General features: G+C 37.9%; 1 protein-coding gene across 2 annotated transcripts in view; it reads left to right on the top strand.

The window, feature by feature from the left end:
- Ranbp17 (RAN binding protein 17) overlaps positions 1 to 13,624 on the top strand; it is a 323,547-nt gene that overhangs the window by 184,257 nt on the left and 125,666 nt on the right. Inside the window, exon 15 of one of the 2 annotated variants that reach the window (XM_040748430.1) lies at positions 11,524 to 11,583. The exons of the other annotated variant lie outside the window; for it this stretch is intronic. Within the exon in view, the coding sequence (XP_040604364.1) occupies positions 11,524 to 11,583 (60 nt within the window). The remainder of the gene's footprint in view (positions 1 to 11,523; positions 11,584 to 13,624) is intronic. 2 annotated transcript variants of the gene reach the window in all.

Here is a 13,624-nt window from a genome sequence, read left to right as displayed (position 1 = left end):
GAACTCTGTGAGTTCGAGACCAGCCTGGTCTACAAGAGCTAGTTCCAGGACAGCCTGCAAAGCCACAGAGAAACCCTGTTTCAAAAAAACCAAAAAAATAAAAATAAAAAAGGAAAGAAATTGTTCCTAGGTCATACTTGAGACAAGAGACATGAATTCTGAGGTTTCTCTGTCTCTTCTGTACTGCTAGTCCCAGACATGAGTTGGTAGAGATTTCCTGTGAAAGGTGGCAGAGACAGTATATTTTACTTAGATGGAAATGAGCTCACTTCGTTGGTTTGTGAAGATCCTAGCTCCTTTATGTCCCTTTGTAGTCTGTGAACATTTGGAGTTTTTTCACAGATCATTAACAAATAGTTGGTACTTGATCTCCCAAGCTTCTTCTCTTTTGAAAATTAGCAAAATGTTTAATTACTTAAGGAAGAAAAGAAACAAAGTGAGGCCATTTCTGAACATTGACAGAACCTAACTTTCGTTGAATATGTATGTGTGCACTCATGCACCAGTGCCCATGGGACTAGAGGACAGGACAGGCTGTCTTCTCAGTAACCCTTGTGCTTTGAGATAGGGTCTCTCATTGAACCTGGAGCTCACAGACAGCAAACTCAGGGGCCCTCCTGACCCTGCCTCTCCAGTGCTGGGACTACAGATCTGTACGGCTCCTCCGGCCTGCATAGCAAGCTCTTCACCAACTGAGCCTATCCTAATCCTGATTTTCTTAAAAGTGCATAATACTGGGCCCCCTTTCAATGAGAAAGAATATATGCATCACTTACATTCAATAGCTATCTGTTTTTAGTGTATAAATTATACTGTGGCCAAATACTTTCAAGACTATGGTTAGAGTCAAATATGACGGTATGGTTGCATGCCTTTATCGCTGCCTAGAAGTTTAGCCTATATACAACAGTCCCACAGATACTGTAGAGAAAGGTTTATTTTGACTTGTTTCAAAACAGTACTAATAGATGCAGTCCATACTAACTAAGAGCAGAGCATGCGTGGAAATCAACGTCACAATTATCTTAGGTCTCTTTAGCCTGAGAAGCTGAATACTTAAGGAGGAAAGTGTTTTTTTTTTTCTCAATATATATTTTTATTTAAATTAGAAATATGAATGCTTTACATGTCAATCCCAGTTCCCTCTCCCACCCCTCCTCCCTTGTCCCTCCACCAGCCCCCCAATCCCCCACCCAATCCCCACATCATTCCCCAGGGAGGGTGAGGCCCTCCTTGGGAGTTCTCCAGAGTCTGTCATTTCATCCAGGGCAGGACCTAGGCCCTTCCCCATGTGTCCAGGCTGAGAGAACATCCCTCTGTTTGGAATGGGCTCCCAAAGCTCATTCATAAACCATGGTAAACACTGATCTACTACCCAAGGCCCCAGTGGTTTCTGTGGCCTCCTCCCTGGCACTACATTCATGGAGTCTGGATCAGTCCCCTGTTGGCCTCTCAGCCATCAGTCTGAGATTCAAGCGCGAGGAAAGTGTTTTTTATTGTATTTTTGTCTTTGTTCAGGGATATTGGTAAGATGTGAGAATTTTTCTGAAATATTTAAATTTGAGTCCTTGAATCTACATTACCTTGAGGAAAAAAAAATACAAACGTTTGTTTCCTTTATTGTCCTGTAGTGGACAATAAAGTTTATGGAGATTTTTTTTCCCAAAAATGGTAGCACAAACTGAAAAGACAGGTTAGTATAGTAGTCTGTGCATTAAAGATTCCTCAACTATTTGGAAGTATACAGATACGCAGGCACCTCTTTTGAAATTAAAAATTGTTGTTAGAGATAGTTCATTGGCACTAGGTGAGCCATTGAACTGATGTGTCCTTAGGTAGTTAATGTACTGACTTCTACTTCTTGGCCTTTTAACCCTTAGTCTATCATAATTTGCCCTGGTCCTGGAAAAGAAGCATAGTTTTTACATTCTTGTATTGCTCAACCCTACTCTTTTTAAGTACTCCAACAAAGGAATTAAGAGTCTCATTTTCACATTCAGTACCTTTCAAAGCTTTGGATATAGACTAAATTAGGTGCATGTTTAATTGAGCTCTTTTGAGTAGATGAACTGTCCCAAGGAATGGGTAAATGAAATGGAAGTTACCCTCAGTTTAAAAATGTGTAAAGTACTTGGATGACAAAGGCAGGTGGATCTCTGTGAGTTTGAGGCTACCCTAGTCTACAGAGCAAGTTCCAGGACAGGCTTTAAACCCTGTCTTGGAAAAAAAAGGAAAGTACAAACTTAAAAAAGAAAGAAAAGAATTATTAAATGTCTGGAAAGACCATAACATCAAGGAAAAGGAACACATGATATCAGAAACAGCAGAATCCATAATTGAAATGATTGATCCCTGTCTATTATGTGTACTATAAACAGATAAATCTTTGTTTCAATTTTTATATATTTTTATTTGATTTAGAAAGTGTTATTTTACATATCAATCCCAGTTCCCTCTCCCTCCCATCCTCCCAAGCCCACCACCCCTCTCCCCCTACCCCACTCCCGCATCCCACCCCCCATCCACTCCCCACAGAGGGTGAGGCCTTCCATGAGGGAATCATCAAAGTCTGTCACATCATTTGGGGCAGGGCCTAGGCCCTCCCCTGTGTATCTAGGCTGAGAGAGTATCCCTCCATAGGAAATGGCCTTCCAAAGTCCATTTGTACACTAGGGATAGATACTGGTTCCATTATCAGAGGTCCCATAGACTGCCCAGGCTTCCTAACTGACACCCACATTCAGGAGGCTTGGTTTGGTCCAATGTTGGTTCCCCAGCTGTCCAACTAGGATCCTTGAGCTCTCATTTGGTCAGGTCAGCTGTTTCTGTGGGTTTCCCCAGCCTGGTCTTGACCCCTTTGCTCACCACTCCTCCTTCTCTATAACTGGATTCCAGGAGTTTGGCTCAGTGCATAGCTGTGGATGTCTGCTTTTGCATCCATCAGCTACTGGGTGAAAGCTCTAGGATGGCATTTAAGGTAGTCATCAATCTCATTATAGGGGAAGGGCATTTAAGGTAGCCTCTCCACTATTGCTTAGATTATTAGTTGGGGTCATCCTTGTGGATCTCTGGACATTTCCCTGGTGCCAGGTTTCTCTTTAAACCTACAATGGCTTCCTTTATTAAGGCATCTCTCTTCTTGCTCTCCTCTGTTTTAAATCTTAAACCACATGTTGATTATAGTTTTTCCCATTTAGAGAACTTCCTGCTATCTACTCCCCAACACACACACACACACACACACACACACACACACACATACCAGTATTCTCTATGAGTAATACCTTCCATAATCTAGTATACTCACTATCCAATTTTAGTCCCCATCCTCCCTTTTGTTAATCTGGTTTTTTCCATTTTTAGCTTGGACCACATTGTTCTACATTTACCATCCCCATTCAAGCATTCACACTATAGTCCTTACTTTCTGAGTCATCTCTGTTAAAGCTCATTTAAGTAATAATGATAGGGCTAGCATTTGTTTATAGTCCATCACATGCCAAACTTCAATAACAAACCTTTTACATCCATTAAATCTCATAAGTGTTATTAACCCCAATTCTACAGAAAAGTACTTAGCTAAGAATACACAGGGAGGAAATGGCATCACAATATTTTACCTCAATTGCCATTAGTATGGCTCAGCAAGTTAAGGGGCTCTCTGTGCAAGCCTGGCAACATGAGTTTGATTCTGTGTCCATGTAAAGGTGAAAGGAGAGAATGGACTCTTAAGTTGAGTTGCCCTCTGACCTCTACACAGACATCCTGGCACAGGTACCCACACACAGCATACACATACACAAACACAGTAAAAAAAAAAAAAGATAAAACATTTGACCTTAGCTCTGTCTGGCTCTCTAAATTCATTAAATGATGAGCTGTCATTTTGTACCTTGAATATTTTATGCCCTCTGCCTTCATTTTCATACTATGTTTAGGATTCTTGAGGACAAGAGAAATACCAATGCATAACTTGTATTTATCACTACAACTAGGACAAGGTTACATTATCAACTGTTTTCTTTGTGATTGAATACAGATCAAGCAAGGTGTGGCATTCAGCTTTTTGAGTGGTGAGACATCCTACTTGATTCATTCTGATCCTACTTGATGTTCTGAAATGGGCATTTTCTTCAGTGTTGTGTTAAGAGCTGGCAGGTTAGATCAACCAGTGTTTAGTTTTTAAGAACTGTGAACTAGAAAAAAAATTATGATATTGGCTATGACAGTGTTATTCTGGATAAGAAACATGTTTTTGGTTTTTTCTTTCGTTACACATATACTTATGACTGCAAGTATACTTAGTTGCCTCCAATGTGCTAAGGAGCAACCACAGTTTTGACTAAAGAAATCTAGTCTTGCCATCAAAGACTGGTAAAGAACTTAAAACCAATAGGTAATTGTTACTCATTGTGGTGTTTCGTAAGTGATGTGCAAAGCAGTGGAAACCTGTCAGAATATTTATGAATAAATGTTGGGGAAGATCCCTGAGAATGTCTAAGGTTTGTTGTGGTGTTGTCGCTCACTTGCACAATGTAAACATGTAAGGAAGGGTTAGGAGTAGCATGTCGGAGCAGCTGGGACACTGTAGCTTCACACTTTGTACTTTCCCAATCACAGATGCAAATCCTAATGTCAATTCAGTTCATATCGTTGATCAAAATATGCAGGCTGACAGCAACTAACATTCCATCTAGGAAGATTAAAACAAGTGAATTCTCCCTCCTCCTCTCAATTGACACCAGAAGCATACACTGCTCTATTCTGTCACATAGGTGCTAAGCACAATTTAAGGTTTGTTTTCCATGCACTAAATGAAATAGCACCCAATAGAAATTTTACTTAGAATTTACGATGCTACAGTAAGTGTGAGTGAATCTGTTAAGCATTTTGTTCTTTTCTTTGTCACTGAGAATATTAATATTTATGATCAACTATAGCATGAGCAGTGATCATGATTTGAGCAAACATAAGCATTTACTATTTAAAAGAAGCAAAATCAAGTTAAATATACCAGGGTTTCATTCATTCATTCATACACACACACACAGAGGTGTAGATGTAGTAGAAAATCATTAGTAATGAGAGTAAGAATTACCTTCTAAATAACATGATGAAATAAACTTACTTCATTGAACTCTTTAAAAACACTTACCAGGCCAGTAAGATGACTCAATGGCTAAAAGAGCTTACCATGCCAGTCTGATGGCCTGAGTTTCCAACCTCTGAAGATGCCCTCTTCCTCCTCATATGCATTGTACCATTAGCGCATCTGCTGTCACACATATTATGTGCACATACAATGATAAATAAAATTAAAATTTATAAATCTACAAGGTCCTAACTATTAATCACAATAATTAAGCTGATTCAAAGGACCAAAAATGGAAAAACAAGCTGCTACAGAATATAAACTTTCATCATCTTGAAGAAGAGATGAAGTGGAACTGAGTTGTTTGTACTTTGAAAATTGAAGCAGTATTCATCATACATAATTAAACAAAGTTGAAATTTTGTAGGTATGGAACAAAAAAGCCACAACTATTATGGCTATTACAGGAAATAGAGGAGATTAATAATAAAAAACAGTACATTACCTCATAACCATATTCTTACCGTGAGATTAGGGGAGGAAAACATTAAGCAAATATCCTTATTATTTTAACAGGTTCATCCTGGAATTTGAGTATAGATATTCCCAAACTTATTTGTACACAGAAGAATGGGGGTAGGAGGCAACTTATTTTCACAAAGTAAAGTTTTAATGGCAGTTTATGTAGATCTGTGAACATAATTCAAAATACATATTTATGAGAAAGAGAACACAGTGCATTTGATATGAGCACTAAGAAACAACATTTCTTTTTATAAATACAGTGTGTATGAACCAAGTGGGCATTTTGTCTTAAATCCAGTAATCTCACCATTATAAATTTATTTTAGGTAACTGCTGAGAGCTATAATTTTTCAAAGAATACATTATCCTAGGAACATAAATTAGAAAAAGATAACTTCTTGGCTCTCAGTAACTCAGCAAAGTTTAAATTAATCCTAGTTAGAAAGCCTTAAATACCTTTGCATTTTTAGAAAGTTCAAATAGCATGCATGTATGGGTTTCATGGACAGTTTTTCCTCTATGTTGTTAGACATTTTTGGAACACATTTTTCCTATAAGCTATTTGGTAAAAGTACACAATTTGCTAAGATGGTTAATAGGACATAAATATAGACATTTCATGTGCTGTACCATGTAAATGTAAACCTTTGTAGTTACATGTTTTTGTAGCAAGAGAATTGTTTTAAAAGGCATGTAATTTATTAGCTATCGGTAGCTGCTTTATTGCCTTGCCGCACTGCAGTAATAAATAAAAGGAAGTGAACTGATTTTACAAATGGCACACAAGGTGCACATTTTGTGGGGGAAAAGTCTTTTTTTAAAGAATTGGCATTAAATCCTTTTTTTGTGATGACAAAGAGGCTAAGAGTGCAAACTGTATTTTCTGTTTATCGAAAACAGTCTTTTTTTCTCCGGGGCATTTTTTCCTATGATCATCAAGGGATTTCAAAAGCAATAAAGTGTGGAATCATTGTTCGACTTGAGCAGTATTAAAACTTAGGTTTTAATTTCAGTGAAGTAATAAGATTTGAACCTGTCTCACATTACAGCACTGTAAGGCATTTAGCAATTGTATTTTAAAGGAGGTTTTTAAAATGCAGCTCACTTGTAAGCTAACTGTCTTTCTGTAATTAATAGTTTTTCTTCAGTCTAGGCTGTTACAATCAGACCAAGAAATATCTTAGTTTTTAGTAGCACATGGTAATTGTAAGTCTTAACTCCTAATTAGCCTAAATGTCTAATAATTTTCTGTTTGCTTCCAAAGCAGCTTTTAAAAGAAAAAAAAGTGGCTTTTAAAGCTATAGTGTGTCTTTGGGTATTCAGAAATACAAATGCACATGTACATGTATATTTCTATGAGTTTTTATACAGAGCAAAACTATATGTTAGTTGATTCATTAACCAAGTATTTTATCCTTCTATATCATTTACTAGTTTTTAGGCACCATATCTCTCTCTCTCTCTCTCTCTCTCTCTCTCTCTCTCTCTCTCTCTCTCACACACACACACACACACACACACACACACACAATTAAATGCTAGATAAGGGTCTATTTGTAAAGCTAAATCAAAAGTAACAGTCTTCTCCCATATGTAACATTGAAACTCATAGTTACATCTAAAAAAATGCTTTAAAATATGAGCATTTCTATTAGATCAGTGTGAGAACATACTTGCTGATAAAAGATTGTATTTACCATTTTGAATTGCTATTGAAAATAATTGCCTCTACAAAAGGAAACATCTGTATGATGGCACATGGTTAAGGGTGCCATCAATTTTTAACATTTGAGGATTGAGCTATGACCTTTTATGATGACTGTGAACAGTAACTGCCTCCATTAGCCATAAGTTTTGTTTCTTTATTTTAGTAGATGGCCTAGACTGTAAATATTAGAGAATCTAAAATAAATCAACATATTATCCTAAGGATACAAAATGTAAGAGCTATTTGTGGTTGGGAACCTTTGACAGATAGTTTGGATGAAGCAGATGATTGCCTGCCTAGCGTATCTGGTCTCCATTGCTATGCCTGCGGGCAGTTTAGTGCTATGGTTGTATATTGATGTCAGGGTTAGTACTGAGTGGCTAGCAGTGACAGATGTCTATAATTACAGGCAATGCTTCCAGTATTTCTGAAAAGCCAGCCTATGTTGAACAATTATCTTATTTCTGCCTTGCCAAAGAGCATGTTCCAATTGCTAGTATTAGCAGTGGTGGATATAGAGCTTCATCTGCTGCCTTGGGACAAATGTGGGGAAAGCACTTGGTTATAAAACATAAATGCAAAATATTTTTTCAACATTTTAAATTAGTTAAGTTCAGTGTTCCCTAATTTTTATCTTCCCATAATGTTTCTTTTGAAGAAGTCTTGGAATATAGAAACACATTTGGCATACTTATTGGGATTTTGTTTTCCCCTAGGCCTGTGTGGCTCCCTAGTGCCAGTATCCCTTGCTTTGTGAATAGATGTTAAGCAAGTTGGCTTTGAAACAAGTTCTCTGATGTAGATTGTATGTTCTGACTGATTGCCATTACAAAATTGGAAATACATTTCCATGGAAAATTTCTCAATCCCAGTAAGTTTAGTTCGAAACTTAATGACAAAATTATAAAATGAAAGAAAATGCTAAATTATTAGGCTGGAAAGGTGGCTCAGTGCTTAAGAGTGCTTGCTGTTCTTGCAGAAAGCCTGGTTGCTTTCTCAGAACCCACATGGTGGCTCACAATTGTCTGTACCTCAGCTCCCTGGAATCCAGTATTCTCTCTGCTTTGTGGGATCTTGCATGCAGGTGGTGTCCATAAAATCACAGGCTCACTGTGATAAGAATTGCAATTCTTGTTTTGTCTGTTTTGTTGTTGTTGTTTAAGACAGTTTCTGTGTGTAGCCCTGGCTGCCCCACCACTACCCAGCTAGAATTGTGATTCTTAAATTTTGTTTTAATCTCCTATCCTCAAAGATTTTTAATCTTTTGAACAGTTATTGTCATTTCCTCTTTCCAAGTTTTTATGACCATTTCCTTCCATGCGCCTTCATGACCCACTTGACTGACTCATTAGAAATGTTTTTATTCTTTGTGGTACAAATGTCAGAGTGTTCATTTTACCTGGGTATTTGCATTTATATGCGTGGACCATAATGCCACATCTTCCAGGAAGTACAACCATCCAACACATTTCCTCCTTCTTAAATTTAGACATTGTATAAGAACAGTGTCCTTGGTGTAGGTTTCAAATTCTGCGTTTTTAGTTACTATAGAGGGAGAAATGCCTGGGGAAAGTTTAAGAATACAGTTTTATCTTAAGTAATATTCCAGCCTGTAGTGAGTTTCTGCTCACAACTAAACACTTGGCTTAAGTATTAATTTTTTTCATGTAGGTTTTTTTTAACAAGCTATGATTGTCATCGTTTTACAGAACTAAAATTTCACAAGATCCCCTACCCTAAACCAATCCAGTCTGTTTTCCTTTCTGTCATAATGCCTATCTGTAGAGATGGATTTTAGGTACAATCAGTTTCAGTGTCCTAACAAAACCAGCATTGTGACTTTCATCCCCCTGTTAATTATTTCCCAAGGGAATTTCATTTCTCCAACAACAGATTGAACCAGTGATCCTAGCTGGCCAGCAGTGACAAGAAAACTAAACTAGATCCAGATGTTTATATAATCCATCCTAAAACATGAAACCTGACTCAGAACCCCAAGTCTGGCATAGAGACCACTAGCACTATAATCTCTTATGTAAGGCAGTCCTTACCCATTCTTACTGTGATGACTGCTCCTTGGGCACCCTCACAAATTCTTAAGATAATTTATAAACTTCTCATTTTATTTTGGAATCCCTTGTGTGTATCTACTGAGAAAAAACTTGGGCAATTACATGGATTTGTTGATCTGAATTGGAAAGACTTCAATAATTTATTGGATGTGGAAATACAAATCATCCATTTGTCTAGTGTGTTGAAAATTTATGGTAGAAGTAGGAAGTAGAAATCTACAATGACTCATAAAATGAGGATGAGGACTTCAAAACTTCAGACAAGCCTTCAGATAGACATCATGGACTACCATTCTGTTGTCTTCCATTTCCTTCCCCATTATTTTCCTTGCTGCTCCTACTACTGATCCATTATTCAATAGGTGTTTCTCTCCTGTAGCCATCTGTGTTTAACTATTACTAAAGCTCTTCACATACAGCTTAGAACAGGCATCTGTTTTCCACCATTACATCCAGATACTCGATCCAGAGCAGTCGTGACAGTAAGAATGGATAAGGACTGCATCACATATAAGATTACAAGGGAAGGAAGGAACTGTCCTCTTAGCACATGCCAGTTGTGGCCACAGCAACTTATGCAAATGGGGATTTTACTGTGCCAGGACTGTCTGTCCTGCATACTTTGTATTAATTCACTACTTCAATCCTTTCACAGAGCCTTCGAATATCAGGCCCTACATACATTCTTGTACTACAGTTTTTTAATAAGGCAAATTTTAAAGGTTAATCAACTTATTTATAATTACTGTATAGTTGGCTGAATCCCACAAGACTTGAGCTTCAGAACCTATGCCCCAACCAGTCATCTAGACTCCTACCTGATTAGTGATACTATTTTTAATTGCTTTAGATTTATTTGTGTATAGGAGTGTTTTGTTTGCATGTATGCTTATGCATCCTATGCATGATTGGTGTCCTCGGAGATCAGAAGAGTGAGTCAGATCCCCCAGAACTGGAGTTAGGTTTGTTTTAAACACCATGTGTCCTAGGAACTGAAACCAGGTCCTCTGCAAGGAACAACAAGTGCTCTTACCACACTAAGCCATCTCTCTAGCCTCACATATTATTACTTAATACATTATTCTTTGTATTCTTATATAGATGAAGAATAGAGGCTTCAGTAATTTAAAGTTATAGCATTAATTCATTAATGTTTTTGAGTGATTATCTGCAAAGCTAATAAGTAGTAGATTCTCCATCAACACCTCATGTATTACATTGTGCTTTATTTGTGTGGAAGCAGAAGGATCAGTTCATTTCTACTACATAGCAAGTTCAATACCAACTTTGGCCGTGTGAAACTCCATCTGTAAATAAAAAGAACATGCTGACACAATGAGGAAAAAGTATGAATGTCGTTGATGATTTTCATTCCTAGATTATTATTTCATTCCTTACCATAGTACAGATTCCCTCCCATTCGGAAAAGATAAAGAAGTAAGTGTCTCTTAGGAGGTCAGAGGTTACAGAGGCTGTTTTTTAATATAAGAAATGGGACAAGTTTTCAGAGAGAGATTCCAGAAAGAAAAGTAAAAATACAGAATCATGTATAATAAAAACAAAGATGCTAAGTAGAGATTGCTTCTAAGTAATTGTCTTGCACTTGCTATGACTACAAGTAGACATGCTTTTATAAAGGTTTGGATAGATGTATGTATACAAGAATTGGACTAAGTGCAGAAAATTCACTATGATTTTCTTTCTTCTTCACAACTATACAACTGAGTTTGTTGGTTTTTAATGTGGTTTTGGCCATCAATTGGTGACTTGGCTATTGACATCTTTAGCTCCACATGTTTGCCTAGTGTAAGTGTCTCCTGGAAACTGACAGCTGCCATCATCATTCATTTGTTCGTTTTTAAGAGCTATCCTTGAGTAATTGGTTTTTTAATCCTTTTTTAATTATTCTACCACTGTAAACCCATTGTAATTCATTTAGCCACATTCAGATTTTGAAAATGACTTCACTAAGTTTCAGAATGAAAATCAGTGTCACAAGAATATTTTAAGTGATAGCAACAAAGATTATGAGCCTTTTTCTTCCTGTACCTGAAATTGGGAAGGCTTAGTGCTCTTCTCTTGTCTTTGACATCAGGTGGCAGGTCCATAAACTCTGTGCTTTTTAGGTTGTACGCCCGAAGAATGATGTTTCCAGAGTTCCAGAGAAGGCTTGGAAAATAGTTAAGGTGAGTTGAGTACCTGGTTATGGTGATGGAATCACCAGTCTTTATGCTTATCTCACTGCAATCCCAGGTTCTTGTTACTGAGATGGGCACATGCATACAGGGATAAGGGCATCGATGCATTGCCTTGACTCACTTCTTATATATTATGTATGTAATCCTAGTGTATGGGGCTTAGAGCTAAATGTTCATTAGCAGGACTAACTGTAAAGACTAGCTGATGTGAAAGCAGTTTAGGTTTCTTGATTATGATATTTCTGATACCTGAGAGGGTAAGTTTCACTTACTACATTGAATGATATCTATAACTAGCAGTAACTAGCACATACCTGTGCCAGAATGTGTTTCTGGCTGACACTTTCAAGAAGCATGCAGAGTAAACAAAATTCTCTGCTTCCCAGTTCCTCACCTCTGCCTTTATCCTCTCACAAACTTTCTACAGCAACTTTTTTTTTTTTTGCTTTAAGTCCTAATCATACCATCCTCTATGCTTGGTGTTACAAGGTTTTGCTTTAACACAACATTGTAAATAAACCCTTAAATATTTATTTATAATGCTTCCTTCAATCTGTGGTCTCAAACCTTTCAGCCAAGCCTTCTTTGCCATTAGCTTGTTTCAGTGGGTTTGGAAAGAATAACAGCTAGCATGGTTTTCTCCACACAAGACTGGTGAACAGAAGCTTGGCTCCAGACATGGAGTGAGTTGGCAGCCAGCAAGAGCAAAGCTGTGTCAGGGCAAATGTACACTCTTCATCGTCTCTGGTTGGCTTTCAGCTGGTTGCACCACAGGAGTCTCTATGAGCTGTGTATCCTGTGACCAATAACTGGTGCACTCGACCCAGGTCCCTCTTGGCTAGGGACAGCCTGTCGGGAGGCATTAGGTTCATGCTGGTGACGATCCTTAGTCAGTGGCTCCCTGAAGGAACATGAGGCAAACAGCCAGATTCTGTTGAACAGGTGGTAGTTAGACCTTAGCTCTGGTTGTGGGGGTGGTAAGGAAAGATTCTCCAAAATTACCAGCCTTACTGGTTTTCACACTACCTGTGTACTTCTCTGTCCAATAAATGATTGTTTAGAAATGTATCCAGAAATATCACAGGAGGCATCTGGAATTCTCTAACTTTTCTACCTTCCTTTAGCAGTCTGGATGTGGGCCCATGTCAGGAATGAAACCCCACTGGGATGCAAGCAAAAGAGGAAGCATGTTCTTAGCCATGCATCAGTGGAGGCCCCTACTGGGAGAGGGGATTATCACAAGCAGCAGGCAGCCCTGCACCCCAGCCTGCTGAGCGTGCTCTGCCACAGGATGTGGAGATAGGAAATGTGAGGCCAGAGTGCTTGCTCCAAGTTTCCTTACACAATAGGTTATTCAAGCAGATTGGGAATGCTTCTTAAGAGATTTGTTAGGTCCCTGTCCCCTTAGCAAGATGGCCACCACAGATGGTGGGTTCAGATATTCCTGTTACAGTACAAATTTAAGATTCACATTCAACTTCCATACTGACTTTTCTCTGACTCAGACACTGCTGACTGGGGCAAGCAGATTGCTCAGCCATTTCCACTTAGTTTGCAACTTAAATTATGGTTTTAAATTAAATTCTGCCAAAGGATTTTTTTGTCTTAATTTCATTCCTGTATTTAGTAATTTTATTTTAAATGCTATGGAAAGGCTGGCTAAGATCAATATAGATCTATTCAGCATCACTGTTTATGTATTTAATATGCAGCAATGATGTTTATACCAATAATTCTCTTGCTGTAATGTTAAGTTTTTATGATGCTCCTGTTGTGCTTCAGATGTCAATGAAAGAGCTCAGTGTCCTTCATTCTGAATGATTCAACTAAGTAATGAAATGCTGCAATAGTTCGTTCTCCACCTTAGTCTGCTACCAACACCTTCATTTTTAACAGGGTCCTCATATAGAAAGGACTGAATTGATCACAAGACAAAAATAATGAAAATTGCTTTCTGACTCATAATACACAGTTGCATGTCCAAGACTCAAATTCTTTTCTAAGTAACATTAGTGCCTTTGTCGTAAGG

The sequence above is a fragment of the Mesocricetus auratus genome, unplaced genomic scaffold (genome assembly GCF_017639785.1).
Source record: "Mesocricetus auratus isolate SY011 unplaced genomic scaffold, BCM_Maur_2.0 Super-Scaffold_100007, whole genome shotgun sequence".
Taxonomy (NCBI): Eukaryota; Metazoa; Chordata; class Mammalia; order Rodentia; family Cricetidae; genus Mesocricetus; species Mesocricetus auratus.
The sequence above is the reverse complement of the archived record's forward strand: the minus strand, read 5'-3'. Positions and strand labels throughout refer to the sequence as shown.